The sequence below is a fragment of the Jatropha curcas genome, chromosome 3 (genome assembly GCF_041381405.1).
Source record: "Jatropha curcas cultivar XTBG-Jc1 chromosome 3, XTBG_Jcur_1.0, whole genome shotgun sequence".
Lineage (NCBI taxonomy): Eukaryota > Viridiplantae > Streptophyta > Magnoliopsida > Malpighiales > Euphorbiaceae > Jatropha > Jatropha curcas.
In genome coordinates this window covers 1,766,328-1,784,240 of record NC_143153.1, presented here as the reverse complement: position 1 = coordinate 1,784,240, position 17,913 = coordinate 1,766,328, and the positions used below count along the sequence as shown (strand labels likewise).

Here is a 17,913-nt window from a genome sequence, read left to right as displayed (position 1 = left end):
GTGATGAAATGTGTGTTTTGCGTGGAGGAAGGTGCGTGATAGAAGGGCATTTTGTTTGTATGGTTGAAGAAAAATATACTCCTTCCGTCCCATTTTATTTATATGGTTTAATAAAATACGTATATTAAAAATTTAGTCAACAAAAGTTATTTTGTCCTTCTTTATTTTTAATAACTTATTAAGATACTAAATGTCATTCATTCAATGAACAATTATAAAAATTATTATGAAAAAAATAATTATTTATATATTTAAATTTAGAAACTTTACAAATATTTTAAAAAATATATAAAAAAACAAACAAACAAATAAAATGTCACGGAAGGAGTATTTGATATTAATTGGCTATTATAAAAATTTCATTGCATTATACTTTTGTAAATATTTATGGTACTCTTGTAGAATGTAGATTACGTAAATAAAAGACATGTCAAACTAAAAATAGTAATATAATCTATTTTTTGCTATTTCATAATTTAACTAATCACAGTTATCTTATTTTTGTAAGAAATTTTATTATCATTCAAACCAAAATAATTTAACATTACTTTATAATTTATTTTTCTGAAAAATCATATATGACGTGTTTGGTCATCTGTTTCGAGGTTTGTTTCTAGGAATATTGAGTCCTGAAAAGCTAACCTTTGGTCTCTTTGTGGGGTTTAACAATCCAATCTAAGAGTCATAAGGTCTGAGTCATGACTGTATGAAGAAGATCATTGGTCAACTGGCTTCAAAAATTGGTCTTTGGTCTATATAACTATAACCTTCTCTTTTGGATTATTGGGGAAAGAAGGACCCATCCATCAATTTTCATGTACCTATCCTCAAAACATGTGTAATAGATAATATAAATGGGTTTCTTTTCTTTACTGAAAGACCGTAAATATTAAATAATGTTATAAAAATTTTCCGTGATACGAGTGAAAATAGTTACTCTGAAGAAGATTTATACTTAAAATTTCTTATCTGATTGACTTAAATAATAATATATTTAATGTTTATTGTGAAGATCAAATAAATAATTGAATAATCTAATTTTTTTTTTTTATAATTTTGAGTCTTATTCTGAAAAATCATCATATATGGAAAAATCTCTTCTACCAACCAACCAAAACAAATAAATAAATAAAGGAAAATCCATAGTGGCATAAAATTTTTATCTAAAAAAAAAAAAAGTTAATGTGAAAAGAAAAATGAAGAAATAAAATCCTATGAAGTGACATAACATTGCATTGAAGTCATGTTCTAGAGTCAATGCAAACCACCCAGCATTTTGCAGTGTCAAAAAGGGCTTTGGCTCCCACCCAGCTGAGCTGCCCTAACCCCATCTAATTGGTTCATGTTGGGGAGTGGAGACACGATCATTAGATCTAGGTATAAATGCAATAACATATATAATTGAATACTCAGAAATCATGCATATTTTGTAACCCTTACCCTACTACACATTTTTAACAAATCGTATTATTAATGGGGAAGAATGCCACCTACACAAGATAAATAATAAATAAATATTATTTATTTATTTATTTATTTACAGTGCATGTCTTTTAGATAGTTGCATTAGAAAAGCCGATGAAAAGGGCAACACTGAATTCATTACACCATGCATCAATCGCATGGCTTCTCAGATCAACAATGCATAATAATTCTCGATCGAGTTTTGTTGATGATTGATATTCTTAATTTGTTTTCCCATTTGAAATATTAAAAGAAAGAAATATTACTTTATCTATTTAATTTAAAAAAAAAGAAAGAAAAAGTGTGGAATTCACATTAAAATGGACTGAAAGGCCCAATCTGGAAGTATTAGCTGTCATTTCTTTTCTACTGTTAATCTGTCATTTCAGAATTAACATTGCCATGCAAATTAATCTGATCCATGCAACGCAGAGAGACTACTTAACTCTTTTTAACCGTCTCATTAGTCAAAGTCTCCAATCATTTATTTTCATTAATGAATTACATCTTCTATGTGTAGTGCGTACACATGGTCAGCAGCTTACTCCATGTTTTTTTTTTTTTAACTGTTCACATTAATTTCTATCAGTGACAACTACTAGCAATATACACAGTGATATCATTAAATAAGAATTAGAAAATATTAGTGACAAAACATTTATTTTTATATGTTACAAAATGCTATTTCAAAAGTATGATATTTTAACATGAAAACTAGATTTTAATTACATTAAATTTCACAGGTTTTAAAAATTTCATATTATAATGCACATCAATGTTTGTACATTTAGATAACAAATACAAGTTCGAGTTCTCTCTTGATACATTAAAAAAAAAAAAAATCCTGTTAAGGTATTAATCATACCTATAATCAGCAGCATTAACAGCTGACGATTTTGCCTTACAGTTAACTGTCATTTCTTCTGTAAATCTCTGCAATTTCAAACTATTACTCAGTTTCTGTGAAAAATAATTAATTTGCTGCAGATAGTAGTAACATTAATGTAGTTAATAATGTCATAGATTGATCAGGATCTGTAACCCTATTAAACAAAAATTACTAATTATTTGGAGTAATGCACATGCAATCTCTAGTCCCACTTCCACACACGCATGGTGTGGTCACTTGATGGCTACTGTGGCTTTGTGGGTGTGTGACCTCTTCAATTTCTGTTCACATTAGTGTGTGTATATATATATATATATATATATATATATATATATAGGGTTCTTTTAATGATGAAACCCAAAACTTTTTTTTCTTTCTTTTTTCTTAAAAAATAAAAATTAAATAAAAAAAGTGAGAGGAGGAACGAGAATTGGAGACAACCAATATTATTTGGCTCTAAAAGTCATAACTCCTTGAAATTAGGAGATAATTTTAAAAATTATCCTCTTTTGTGATAATAAGACACAAAGGGGACGATGTATCTTTATTACGATAACTTATTAATATTTTAATTAGAAATTGGAATAACAATTGTATCAATAATAAAAGACGATTTACATCTCTAATACTAAGGACAAATATTATTTTTAATTTTGGAAACGACCGATGTCCCATATGGGAAATGGGACGATTGGTGTCTCTATTACTAATGATAACTATTGTCATAAATTTTGGGGACGACTGACGTTCTATATATGAGATACATATTATGTCTCTTATACTAAAGATAATTATGGCCATAAATTTTGGAAACCATTGATGTCCTATATGTATGAGATACAGTTTACGTATCATATATTAAGGACAATTATTGTCCTCAATTTTGAGGACAATTGACATCTCATATAAAGGGGATTACTTCTATCTCCTATACTGATAATAAATATGTCATATATTAAAAAGAGAAAAATTAATTATTAAAGATATTATTTGGTATAATGGTTTGCAAAGTTGGAAGAATTCTTGAGTTAAACATGCTCGTTTAAGAGAAATCTTAGGATAAGTGACCTCCTGAAAAGTTTTTTATTTCATCTATGAGATAATTTTGGGAATGATTGACGTCCCATATAGAAGGGACAAATATTGACCTTGTTTTCAGATACAATTTTCGTCTAAAATTGAAGGGACAATATATGGCTCTTAAATTGAAGATAATTATTGTTCACCGAAAATCATTCCCTATAAAAATAGGGTATGCTCGTTAAGAGGATGCTCGTTGGGGACGATGTTAATAGTCTCCAAACAATTTTGAATGTCCTCTAATGTTTTTTTTTTTTTTTTTTGGTTTACGGCCTTTGTTAGAAGTTTCCTTACTCAGCTTTAACCAGAGTTTCAAATAGTTGATTAATTCATTGTCAATCATAATTTATATATAGGAAAGCCTTTTCTTTTTTACTTTAATTTTGTTGGAGTTCAAACTATGAAGACGAACATTCTAATATCACTCAACTAAAAATTATTCATGAAAAATCTTTATCCTAATAAAGAGTTATTGCGAACGATAAAAAGAGAAATAATTTTGATTAATATGTTGAATAAAATTAGATTTTATGATAGTTACTGGTACCTATATGATATGATATTCCAATTTATCCACTTTTCTTTAATTCATGAATTATTTATTTATTATTTATTTAAGGCATTTAGTAGCAGAGCTCAGGTGAAAAGTTATTTTCCATATTAACTCTATTAGCTAAATTTGTTACTAGACCAAATCAAAATGTTCTCTTTTTCACTCATTTGGAGACCAAAATCTGAGAATGTTACTTTAATGTTGGGGTAAAGCAGTGAAAAGTGAAAATCCTTGAATGTAGAATATTATAGTGACAAGGCGACCAATAGGTTTCATTGCCATTGAAGAAACAAACTGAAATGACCCTAAATTAGTGGATTTGGGGGACCAACAGCCATTGCCAATGCTTCAACTTGTGCTTGCTTTCCAGGTCAATGATCTTTATATCTGAGTTGAAGCAGGACACTAGAGCTTTAAAGGAACTATAATTTGATCAATTTTTTTTTTTCAAGAAAATATAACCTATCAATTAATTATTTGATTGGTGAATTGGAATTGACTTAAGGTCTATTCGGTAAAATTAACTGTTTTGATAGCTGTTAACTATTCTAATAGCGTGTAGCTATTTGAATAACTTTTTATTTTAGTAGCGTTTAGCGTTATGCTACCGAACACTATAAAAAATATCACTTAACGTTTTTTTAAAAAACTGTTGCCGAACACAATTTTAGAATTTTAGAATTATAATTCCACAACGTGTATATATATAAGTGAAGCACATGATTTCTTTTCCCTATTCGAGATTTTCTAAAAAAAATAGCAAGTTTTAAGTATATTTCTTGGTTATGTTTGTATCAATTGAGTTGGAATGAATGGGAGTGACACCTTGTGGGCCAATATATTTGCTAGCTATATATATAAACCTAGATGCTACAGCCACACCATGTCATTTGATTTTGTTGCAGGTAGGTGAGCCTAAGTGAGACTGTTTAGACATTAATTAATTAATTAGATTAGATTAATTATAGAGAGAAAAATAGAGAAAGCAAGGGGGAAAAAAAAAAAAGAAGGGATTGCTAGGTGGGGAAGTGGCAGGCATGATTGCCAGAGCCCTAAAAAGGGAATTATAGATGTAGGAAGGAATACTACAAATCCAAAATAAAAACTCCCAGCCTTGGTGCTCTCACATTCCCTGCTTTTAATTATAATCTGTCTCTGTCTAAAAAAATAAACTTCAACTTTATATTAACAAATAATAATAATAATAATAATAATAATAATAATGGATGAATGGGAGAGATTGCTGAATTGTTTTAAATCTTCCTATAATCTGAAGAGCTTTATAGATTAACATTTACTAGTAGACATTCACAAAAGTCCAAGTCTCTAAGCAGTAAGCTCCATATGTAGTGATCAATGATGTCATTTCCATTTGACCATGACCTCATAATTCTTTTTCTTTTTTGCCCAAAATCTTTCCATCCATTCTCGGTTTCATTCACAATAATATTTAAGATATTGTCGAGTGTTTTCATTATGATTAAAATATTACTAATTAGATGTGTTTTGGTTGATCTTTCTCACTTATACGAGGAGCGAGGGAGAGATTTCTCAAACATAAGTATTTTTATCGATTTAATGAGTTGAAAGAAGGCTATCCTGTTAAAATATTAACAATATCTCATATCATTGCCCTGTCGGTATGGCTTTGACTAGCAAGAGTTGTTCTCGAGACAAGAAAATAAAAGAACAAAAAAGAACCTCAAAACGAAAAAATTTAGGAAGACCAAACTCAACCCAACATAATAAGCATGCATGAGAATGAAATTAGAGTAAGCAAGTAGGCGTGCCAACAACTCATGCAGGCCCAACACTAGCAAATTCTTGGACAATGACATCTTTAAAAGGTGTTTGGTACTTAATTATGGGAGAAGGGAAAAAAAAAAAAATTTCAAACTCTGTTAGGTCAAAAACAAAAAGATTTTTAACACCATTTTCACACTTCATAGCCTTTGATTTTCTTTTTGTAATGCCAACATGGACCCAACATGGCAAAATCAGTCTTAGGTTAATCAGCCCATAATTCTATTGACCAAATTATCCAAAAGGACCAAAACCCATAAACTTAAATTAATAATTTTAAAAAATATTAAGGTAAATCAAAGTGGGTTAGCTTTTTTTTTTTTTAACTTGTTAAATAATAAGAAATAAATAAAAATAAGAATAGACAAAGAACATCTAGGGAAGTGAGAAAGAGAGAGAAGAGCCTCTAAAGCAAAGAACTTTGGAAACCCAGAATCAAGTGTAATTCCTATCTGTCCTCATCACCAAAGTAAAGAATAACAGAAAAATCTCAGTACCATTTTGCCCTTTTAAATTTTAACACACAAAAGATGAAGTTTCAGACTTTGTATAGAAGACTGGAAACATAACATATAAACATATCCTACACAATTATACATAGTTACATGCTCTCTCTCTCTTTCTCTCTCTCTGCCCATTTTCTATTGTCAATTCTTAAAGAAAAATTTATAAATTAAATAAGCATGATTTCACCACTACCCAGTATTTATAACACCATACCCACATGGGCAAAACTTTAAGAAAACCAAACCCAATAGTGTGTGTGAGTGTTGGTGTTTTTTTTATTCAACTGGTGCATAGAAGTTCAAGCCTGTCAGAGCCATAAAACCAAGGTGAAGAATTAGAAGCTATAAGAGAATAGAAAGGGAAAGATAAAAAAGAAGAGAAAGAGAAGTTATGTGTTATTTTTTGGGGTTCAAGAACTTTGGAAATGGTGAGAGATTGAATTGTAAATTTGTAAGTTGTTGGTTTTGAATAAGTTGGATTTCTTAGATGGTTATCATGTGTTGGGTGGATACAAAAATTAGGAATAAATGGTGTTATTGTTTTGATCATAGAAGAAGACAAGAACAACAACACCAATGTAGACAACAACAAATACATACAGATTTGGCAAAAGAAACAACACCAAGAAATTTCTCAAACATGGCTTCTAGTTGGTGCAGTGAGATCTCACCAATCATTTCCCTTTTTGTATGTTTTCTTCTTGTTGTTTCTTTAATTTGTCCTGTTTGTTCGTCGGCAACCGGCAATAGCCATGCAACAAATCAGACTTTCAGGCCGGAAGAAGAGTTACATAAGTTGAAGATTATAAGAGAACATCTTAACAAGATTAACAAGCCTTCTGTCAAGACAATTCAGGCATTTATATTTGTTTTTTTATTATTATTATTCTCTCTCTAATAATGCTCTGTTTTTGTCCTGTTTTCATTTCCTCTGTTTTTGTCTTGCTTTTGCTCTGTTTTTGAGTTTTAACAGGTTTTTTGCTTCTCGCAGAGTCCTGATGGAGATCTTATAGACTGTGTTTTGTCTCATCAGCAACCAGCTTTTGATCATCCACAATTGAAAGGAAAAAAACCATTGGTAATATTATTTTAGAAGATACTATTTATTAAGAAATTTGATATTTCAAAGCAGAGGAAAATTTCCGATTTAAAGATTTCCATCTTTTTTTTTTCTTTCATTTTATCTATTTATTTTGGATGAATTGCAGGAGGCACCAGAAAGACCAAAAGGGCATAATCCAACAGGCATGGTAAGTGAGAATTTTCAGTTATGGAGTCAAGCTGGTGGGTCATGCCCAGAAGGGACAATTCCAATAAGAAGAACAAAGGAAGAAGATATGTTAAGAGCTAGTTCTATTAGAAGATTTGGAAGGAAACTAAGAAGACATGTTAGAAGAGACACAAACAGCAATGGACATGAGGTTGGTGTTCAAAAAAGAATTACAACAACAAAAATTTTTCTTTTCTTTTCTTTTCTTTTTCTGAAGAGTCACAGCCTTAATCAACTCAACAACTGAAAAGAAAGTGGTCAAACAAAATGGTGAATGAAACCTGTTAATTGTCTCTTTTTTTTCATGCCACTTTTTTTTTTTTTTTTTTTGTATGAAGACAATTATTGTTTTTTTAAAAAATATTTAAAGAAAGATTAAAAGAGTAATGATACAAAAAACTGCTTTTTTGAATGGTGATAATCTTTTAGATATTATTAACCCCGATCTCAATGGTTTTGCTTCCTTTTACTATTATATTTTTCTTGCTTCTCTCCTTAAATTCTTTTTCTTTTGACCAAACCAAACCAAACCAAACATTTCTGGGTTTCTTATAGAGCCTTTAAGTCTTTAAGATAGTTTAGTTTTCAGGTATAAGTCTAATTTTGCAAAGGAGAATCAATATGACCAAGAAAGCTTTTAGCATTTACTGTTCAAGAAAATTAATGAATTTTGCTATCTAAATGTTCTTTAATATCAGAATTCCTAACTGTTAATAATGCAGACTTTCAGAGTTTCCTTGTTAAGTATTTATTTCCAAATTTTCTTTTCTATTATTCTTTGTGGCCAAAAAAAGCTATATAAACCTAACATTCCAGCTAATTTCAAAAAGGAGAAAGAAGGGTATAAAACAAAACAATCCATAGTATCGTACCACCAAGAATATAAGGTTGAAAAATAAAAAACAAACAAAAAAAAAATCCTTAGGATGAACTAATATGTTAGTGAAGGATAGTGACATATCTTCTTCAAGAGTTAAACTAAAGTTCAGTTGTGTATTTATTAAAACTGTTGGATTACAGCATGCAGCGGTATATCTACATTATAGAAATGGGTCAATTGACACCTTTTTTTTTTTTATACATATATATATTTTTTCAATTGTTCCCTCTTAAAATTTCGAACAAACTCTCTTTATTATGGTTTATTATATATTGATCCTGAAAAATTTTTTACTGGATCCAGCATGCAGTTGGGTATGTGAGTGGAGATCAATACTATGGTGCGAAAGCAAGTATAAATGTGTGGGCACCAAGAGTTGCTAACCAATATGAATTCAGCTTATCACAAATGTGGGTCATTTCAGGTTCATTCGGGGATGATCTTAACACTATTGAAGCTGGTTGGCAGGTCTGTGTCACTAATTTTCTCATCCTCATCCTCATTAAATATTTTCTCACATAAAATGTCATTTTCTTATTTTATTTTTATATTGAGGATTTTGTCTTTGACATTTTCCTAATTGACTTGAATTATTAAAAAAAATGAATTGACCATTGCCATTTTGTAGATTGAGAAATGAAAGTGCTTACCATCAATCCAAGAAATAACTTAAGTTTAAAGCTATATTATTCAAAGTTTCAACACTCAATAATATCATGAAAAGAAAAAAAATCTGCAAATTAAATATTTTTTTTCACATTTAAAGCAGTTTAGTAGCTCAACTACCTCTCATTTTCATTAATATTTTTGTGTTGTAGCTAGAGATGTTAATCCTCATTTAATTGTTCTTATTTATTTAATTTTTGCAGGTTAGCCCAGAACTGTATGGGGACAATTATCCCAGGTTTTTTACCTACTGGACTGTGAGTATATATATATATACATTAATATTTATTTCTCCTTTGTCCTACCTTCAAGCATAAGATAAAATCTTATGCCACTATCTAATAAGCACTTTCTTTTTCTTTTTGTAAATATTATTACAGACTGATGCTTATCAAGCAACTGGATGCTACAATTTACTATGCTCAGGCTTTGTCCAAACCAACAATAGAATTGCAATTGGAGCTGCCATCTCTCCAACATCTTCTTATAATGGAGGACAATTTGATATCAGCTTATTAGTTTGGAAGGTACATTAAATTCTTACTATAAAAAAAGAAATGCTCCTTTTGTATTTTAGGGTAAAATTTTAACATACAATTTTCCGGGACCAAACAATAAAAAAAATAATGTAATTCCCAAATTGGACCATTTTTGCCTGCATCAAGAGCTTGAAATGGAATCTATAATTACCTACCACTTTTTTGCTTTGTAAGATTCTCTTCTTTTCCAAGTAAAAGAGCTTCCTGTTTCCTGAGTCCTGACCCCCCTCTATACTTTTTCATTTTTTTATGAATTATCTTCATGTATTTTTACTTTTTTTTTTTTTTTTGTAGGATCCAAAGCATGGAAATTGGTGGCTTGAATTTGGAAATGGGGTTTTAGTTGGGTATTGGCCATCATTTTTATTCACTCACCTAAGAGATCATGCAAGTATGGTGCAATTTGGTGGAGAAATTGTAAATTCAAGGCCCTCAGGATTTCACACATCAACCCAAATGGGAAGTGGTCATTTTGCAGGAGAGGGTTTTGGAAAAGCTTCATACTTTAGAAATTTACAAGTTGTTGATTGGGATAATAATTTAATTCCCTTATCAAATTTAAGAGTATTGGCTGATCATCCAAACTGCTATGATATCCAAGGAGGAATTAACAGAGTTTGGGGTAATTATTTTTACTATGGAGGACCTGGAAGAAATGTGAGATGTCCCTAAGGGAATGGTATATAGCTTGGATTTTTCTTTTTCTTTTTCTTTTTTGGTTATTTTCTTGTTGGGGTGATATGGGTTTTTTTTTTCTCTCAAGATCATTGGGTGAGTTTGGGTTATTTTTATAATTATTTATTACCTTCTTAATTCAATTTTTTTTTTTCCTTTTTTGTAATTTTTACCTCTCAACTAACAGGTGATTAATCAATTATACCATTACCTCCTTAGGGACTTTCATGTAAATGTGGAAAATAGAAATTAAATACTAGTGAATATACTATGGCTTGTATTTTTCTTTTCTTTCTTGTGTTATAAATGCAATCGTTGATTTATTTTTGCCGTGTTATAAATAACATTAAAAGATGGAGACACGTGTGCAAATTAAAAAAAGCTGATTTTTTTTCCGTGTTATAAATAATATTAGAAGACGAAGACACGCGTGCAAATTAAAAAAAACGTTAGGAGGTGGAAAAATGAATGCAAAGCATTCAATTAGTGTACCACAGAGAATGGCCAATGTCTAACCACTATATCAATTTTGGTTGAATAATCCAGCACATCACTCTTCCTTTGATAAATGGCTTTGGGTCCCATAAATTAACATTACCCTTTCTTATTAATTACTTGAAACTTTAATTAGTGCAAGATAGTAATTGCTAGTTCTAGGTTTATTACAGCTGCTTCAATTATCTTGGACTGTGTTGAAACTTTTCCTAGTGATCATTTGTAAAATATTTTCAATTTTTAACTTTATATATGAAAAATTATTAAATTTAAGAGTATTAACAAACATTTTAATTTTTTTTTCTATATTAATTCTTGGATATCGAGTTGTTAATCGTTATATTCGTTTATAAAATTGACCTTAAATAAAAACGAGTTCGTCAGCCATTAAACATATATAATTATTAAATTGTAGTAAATTTAATTTTAAATCTAATAGCTAATAACAACTGCATTATTACAAATGGGTAATTAGTGTTCTTGACAACTAAAAGATGTAGATAATAGAGATCTTACTTGAAGCAAAAGCCTAGCTAATTGCAATTAACAGAGCTTAATGAAAGAGTGCAGTGCCAAATATAATATTATACACATTATTTTTTGCATGCATGTGTGAATTCATAAGTATATGCCAGCTTTCTTTCTCTTAAAGTTTACGTTTTCGTTTAATGCTAATTATGAAACTTCAACTACGAAAAAGATACCAACATTATCATGAAAATTAATGAGATTTTTCACTAATTAATAATAAAAAATTACTAACTAAGATTCTGTAATTATGTACATGCACATGTGGGAGTGGAAGTAGCTTAATTGTGCCTTGTGTCACACTTTGGGTATTTGCTTTTTTGTTAGAACCAATACTCATCATACTCTATGTTTCCCATTTCAAGGCCAAATGCACAAAAATCAACTCCACTGCACTAACATCTACTTTCCTCTACCTTTCTTAATTTCTTCTACTCCTTTAATTTCATCGCAAAATAAAATTTTCTTTTATACTAATTTCATATTTTTTTAATTAAATTTGTCTAAATTATAATAAATTATTGAGTATATCGACTATATTACCCTTAATTTAGCGCTAATTCTCTAAAAAAAACTATTAGATTGAAGTAATAATTATTGATCATATATAAGGGATAAACATGAAAAAAAAATTTATTATTTCTTGAAACTACAAACGTGATAAGTATTTTCAAATAAAGTATTTTTTCAAATGTAACAAATATTTCGAAACGGAGGTAGTAGTATATAAAATATCGTATCAGCTTAATTTATTTAATAAAAATATATCGATTAAGGTATATTAAAGTTACTTTTTTTGGTCTTTTTATTATTATTTTTATTGTAAGCATATTTAACAAAATTAATCAAAAGATGCCTAAAGTAACAAGAGCCCAAAATACAGTTCCATGCTTCAACAGTAAATATACTCCATACTCTATATTCCACAATACCAACAGACAACAGCAGAAAATAATCAATTGCAGGCCCACATTTTAATTTGCAAAAGAAAAAAACAAATTAATCTGCAAAAAATGCCTTAAAGAAGAGTTATAACAAAGAAAGAGTAGACTTGGAAGTCAAGAGAATGATTCTACTTCCTACATTTATATATATGAAAGCATTAATATTTCTGCACCAAACTTATAAATAATAATCTTGTATACCATACTTAGAGTAGAAGCCAATATTAGTGAAGGAAAAATGGATTTCAAGAAATATACATATGGACCAACAGGAAAGTAATTGGTGATTCTAATTCAAGTAGAGATTTCAATGGTAGATGTGAATTCTGAAAATGGATGAATAAGCAACCACTCTCTGCAGCCTCTTAATTGAATTCACCAACCAAACAATCATAAAATGTTAGCTGACTGTGACCAACAATGGCAAACATGTGGTGGCAAGGTAGGTGTTTTGTCAAGACAAAGAATAAGCATTTTAACCTAAAACCCTTTTGTGCCCAATTGATAATACATGACTTCAAAATTGGAAATGGTTTGATTTGTGGTCCTTAGGTAGGTAATTGGTTCTACACATGAAATCATTTATGATCTATTTTTCTAACATTTTATGCAATTAATCTTTTGATGTGTGTGATTGATCATTTGAATAAGTGAAGGGTTAAGGATTTATCCGGCATGAGATATCACATTATTCAAGGAACTCTAGATGCTGTCTGAATAAAGGATGACTTTTGAAGAGAAATCTATGACAAGCTAACCACATGGAATTGGATAAGCTATTGAATTTGATTGTTTAGGCCACAAATAGAGAGGCTAAGCGTACACAATCACAAGGTTTTACCGAAAGAAGTATAGCCTCAAGCATCAGTAAGCCAAGTGTAAAGAAGAGAAAATTGGATGAATTTGTTGGTTGGATAGACAGCAGGACATCGACACTTCAACACAATTCATAATTTAACCTTAAAACTTTTTTAAAAAAAAAAAAAAAAATTCGTTGATCCCTAAACTTTGAAAATGACATGGTGACCTCTTAAATTTCACTTTATGATCTTATAAACCCCTTGAACTTCATATTTGCTAATAATATCTTGCATCTCAAATTAAAAAGTGAAAAAGCTCCAGGGGTTAAAAGTATAGAAAAAGTGAAATTCAAGAGCCATAAGGTTAAAAAATAAAATTTAAGGGCCAACAAAATCATTTGCAAAATTGACTGATAGACGTGACTATTCTAACAAAATTTTACGTTAACATGTGTGTTTGAAGAAATTTCTGTCACAATATAGAGATGCATACACCTAAATCAAAATACAATGCTTCTTAAAATGCAATTAAAAAAAAAAAATCCAAATCCTATAATACCTTACCAGAAATAAAAATTCACAGAACAAAAACTATAATTAACTACATAAAAGAGCATGGAACATTCAAGATGGAATATATTTTGGCTAGAAGATAATAAATGCTCTTCATTCCTTTAAGCAACTATGCCTGAAAGTTTGTAAAGCAAAGAAAACTAAATGGAAAAGCTCTTAATTTCATTTTTCTTTAACGGTACTAAAACAATAAATATTACAGCAGAAATAACCATTCCTCACTTGTAGACCTCCCAACTCTAAATAATACCTCATTATGTCCCCATTAATTTGTGTTCATCAAATGCTCCTTCTGATATTAAGCTTAAATTTCTAATAACTTTCCCTCAATGCCAACTCCGATATCAATTCGCAACAATGCCAAAGTAGTACACACTAGTTCATTTTGGCTTGGCATTTATTGTACTAGATTGAAAGAGTAAATGTGAAATTTCCTCCATCATCAAAAATGGAGGAGGAGCTGAATTTGATGGACCACACATAAACATAATCCACAAAGGACACCTTCTCAGAGGCATAGTACCATCTTGACTCTCATATCTGTATTCATATTAACAGTTCATGCATTAAACAAGAACACAATGGAAAGTTGGGAATTAGTAAACCACAGTTTGAAATTTGAAGACAAACGCTCCTGTAGTATTTACCAGTATTCTGTGAACTTTTGGGCTTACTAAATAGTGACCGCAGCTAAGACAGAATAATTGGAAAAAGGAAAAGAAAAAGGAACTTAACCATCAAGTGAACCAAGATGAACATAGATTGCATGATAGGAACTAGGAAACTTTGATCCACGACCAGCTACATTGTAAGAAAAATCCAGACCAGATGGCCTACAATGCCCAAGCACAACCAGAAAAGGGAAAAAAAAAAAAAAAAAAAAACATACTTGAGGTCATTTTGGTTTTGGTTAGGCTGTGGTAACCATTTCACTATATGAATCTTCATCATAACCGAGTATATGGCACAGTTCATTATTGAAACAAATGGAGAGTTTAAACTGTGTAAAATTGCTTAACATAAATTGCAATTTTAACAACAAAACTGGAATAGCTGTTAAAATTCACTCCACAGTTATCACTTCAAGCAACTTCTGACTTGGCGCACTCACCTCTACATTCTCCATCTTTAATCGTCGACACATCACATTGCTTGTCCTTCCAGCAGCTGCATAAGTTCTTATCAACGACTCGAACACATTTGCCCCTACATTGTCCACAGCCTTCTTCAAAATCTCAATAAAAGCTTCCGCGCTGTCAACATCCTTCTGTTGCTCAAAATGCTCCATGAAAGACATTACGATCTCAGGTGATGGGACCCACTTCTGACCATCCCCTCTACCCTTGGATATTGCATTGGCTACACAATCAACTGCCAATTTGACATCCCCTTTCTCTAAATAATAATCCAAAAATATTTCCCAAGTTTTAGCATTAGGCTTTGCCCCCCTCCCGCAGGCCCTTTCCTTGAGCTCTTCTGCCCTTTCCAGCAAACCATCTTTGGCGTAAGCTTTAATTAGAACATTCACAATCCTTATATCATAATTTGAGCAACTGGATTCCCATTCTCTGAAACATTTCTCTGAACCTGGTAAATCCTTCAAGTTGACTAGCACTTGGATCATATTAAGATAGCTTATGTTTGAAGTTTTAGGAAAAGCCAGTCTCAGAGAACGCCATATCCGATAAACCTCAAGCAACTTCCCTATTCGACCGTACAAAGTAATTAGGAATTGGAAAGCAGAATGATCTCGATGTGCATTTCTCTTCTCCAATTCTTTCAGTGCCTTCTCTGCCTTGTCAAGCAAGCCAGCATCAACATAAATTGAGGCTAAGTTGCTATATGTTGTCCAATCTGCAGCAACTCGACCATCCCTCTTCATCTCCTCAATTACTCGTTCAACACCAGAAATATCATTAACAGCTGCTAGAGCCCTCATCCAAACATTGTATGTATAAGAATCTGGCATGATATTGTCAGCTTTCATTTCTTGAATGATTGCTGGGACCCTTTCAGGCTGACTGATTTTTGTGTATAGGGTCATCAGGCTGTTGTAGGACATGGAGCTCAAACCGAGATTGAGCTCCTTCATCTTTTCTTTAAGAGATTCAGCTTCTTCAGTCATCAATTCTTTACAATAACAGTTGAGAAGGGCTCCATATGTTAGATGGTTTTTAGATGTTTCAGGAAGATCAATGAAATAATTTTCTGCAGCAGGAATTCCTCGAGTTTTGGCAACTAAATCTAGATGAATAGCTTGATCGCTGACTGTCTTATTCATGCCCCTCTTTGACATAGCTTCTGATAGCTGTAAATTGCAAAAGTTTACTGATCTAGAATTTGAAAGGTATGCTTAGAAGAAACAAATAAAAAAGCATTACAAGTCATAGAAACAGATGATGCAATATAATAATTAAAATACCAAGCATACACCCCCACATACACCAAAACACAAAGAGAAAGAGAGGGTGTGTCATTGAGAACCTCAAGTTTTCTTCTACATTTTAACAGAGTATGCATCTAAGAGAGCAATTTTTGTCAGAATTCTGGGAATGATACTTAAAATCCAGTAATAGATTAACTACAAGCTGTAGAATAGATATATATATAAACAAATGCAAAGTGGACAATAATCATTATGAAATTCGACATGTCAAAATACCCTCTTCTAAAATACAAAACAGGAAGTCATGATTTTTTATTGGAACAGTTAACTTAAATAAACTAATAGTCAAATCCATTCCGTGACCAACTAACAGAACTGGAAGCGTACCATAATGACACTTCCCATTTTGCTCTATATGTCACTTTGAGACTAACCATATCTAGGTCTTCTGTCAGCAACTTAGTTAGGACTTAGATTTAAATCAACCAAGTATCATGTCAGAAGAATATCTATAATCTGCTTCCAATTTTATACACACAATTGAGCACCATTAGAAATTTCCTTTTGATCAAGTTACTACTGCTAGCTCATGTTAACGACTATTAGCTCAGTAATAGAAACAGCTGCAGAATCTGAGAATTGATTGATTAAAACACTTGTATTAAAGGTTCCATTCTACTTCTAAGCAGAAAGCTGATTTCATCAATGCCTATTGTGCTACTATAATTAAAATGTGCTAGGCTTACATCCAAGCAGATACGGTGAAAGTATCAATAATTCCTAATAAATGCAAAACTAACACCCACTTCATTGAATTAGACCTTCAAAAAGAATTCCCCTGAATCCCAGCATAACCAAATGCAATTCAACAAATCATAGTTGTAGTGATCAAAGGGTTTGAGCTATAGTTAGCTAAAATTTTGACTCAGGCAATTAACCATTCAAAATTTTGTTCAACTCCCAGTATGTGTAATTACATTATATAAATAAAAAATGTGCTTGGGAAAAGCTAAAAACAAAGAAACGGCTCGAGTGATATAACATAGAAATAGCCAATTTTAGAGCATGAAAAAATTAGAAACATAAAGCTGGGATTTTTAAGTGACGAACCTTGAGAGCAGGATAATAAAGATTGCGATCGCGGAGCTTCTTGATAGTATCCCCAACTTCCCATTTGTAGACGCGCTTGGAGCTCTTGAGAAACTCATTCAACTGTTGTCTAACGCTAACCTCAGAGCTCCCTTCTTTGAAAAGCCTAACGTACAGTGCTTCTTCTAAGTACTTCTTCGATCTCTTTGTAACGTTCTTCGTACGCCCAAACAGCTGTGGCATTGCCATTTCGACCTTGATTTTGGATTGCAGAATTGAAAAGGGGATTTCTATTGGATTTGAAAATTTCGAGAGTTTAAACCCTAATGTCATTTCATTTTCGGGAACAGGAAGTACTGCAAAGGGTTTAGCATTTGAGCCAGACCTTGAATTTGGGTATCCGCTACAGCCAAAAGCCCATTCGAATCGGTTATCGACTTCCAGTCGGACCTACCCATATCCTGAAACATTGAGCTTGAACGTGTTCATTTTTTAGTTGGGCCAAGTTCGTTCTATGACCCGTTATGTAGCCCACTTGTCTAACCATCTCTCTCTCTCTCTCTCTCTCTCTCTAATTTTGTTGTATGCACCCAATCGAACAAAGGATGAAACTAATCCACACTCGGACTCAGAATAATATTAAGACTTTCCGAATAACGACAATTTCAAATCTGAATATTAATCTTGCTGATAAAATTTACTTAAAAATATAAATGATTTCAATTTCAAATTATTAAAACAAAAGGTACATCAAATTAGAGAGTAATCAAATA

General features: G+C 31.2%; 2 protein-coding genes across 2 annotated transcripts; one reads left to right on the top strand and one right to left on the bottom strand.

The window, feature by feature from the left end:
• Positions 1-6,190: 6,190 nt before the first annotated feature.
• On the top strand, positions 6,191-10,616 carry LOC105644642 (protein neprosin). Its single transcript, XM_089719642.1, has 7 exons — positions 6,191-7,151; positions 7,287-7,373; positions 7,504-7,716; positions 8,749-8,913; positions 9,315-9,368; positions 9,492-9,638; positions 9,945-10,616. Exons 1-7 carry the CDS (start codon positions 6,783-6,785, stop codon positions 10,320-10,322), a joined length of 1,413 nt encoding a protein of 470 aa, XP_089575768.1. The 5' UTR covers positions 6,191-6,782; the 3' UTR covers positions 10,323-10,616.
• Positions 10,617-14,608: 3,992 nt separating this feature from the next.
• LOC105644643 (Tetratricopeptide repeat (TPR)-like superfamily protein) lies at positions 14,609-17,525 on the bottom strand. The gene is made up of 2 exons (XM_012230065.4): positions 17,162-17,525; positions 14,609-15,973 (listed from the first exon to the last, which is right to left on the bottom strand). The coding sequence occupies exons 1-2, from the start codon at positions 17,471-17,473 to the stop codon at positions 14,729-14,731; spliced, it is 1,557 nt and encodes a 518-aa protein (XP_012085455.1). The 5' UTR covers positions 17,474-17,525; the 3' UTR covers positions 14,609-14,728.
• Positions 17,526-17,913: the final 388 nt, after the last annotated feature.

Coding starts and splice junctions, on each gene's coding strand:
- LOC105644642 (XM_089719642.1), top strand. CDS start 6,783: ATGGTTATCATGTGTTGGGTGGATACAAAAATTAGGAATAAATGGTGT. Junction 7,374..7,503: donor TGAAAGGAAAAAAACCATTG/GTAATATTATTT, acceptor GATGAATTGCAG/GAGGCACCAGAAAGACCAAA. Junction 8,914..9,314: donor CTATTGAAGCTGGTTGGCAG/GTCTGTGTCACT, acceptor TAATTTTTGCAG/GTTAGCCCAGAACTGTATGG.
- LOC105644643 (XM_012230065.4), bottom strand. CDS start 17,473: ATGACATTAGGGTTTAAACTCTCGAAATTTTCAAATCCAATAGAAATC. Junction 15,974..17,161: donor TTTATTATCCTGCTCTCAAG/GTTCGTCACTTA, acceptor TGCAATTTACAG/CTATCAGAAGCTATGTCAAA.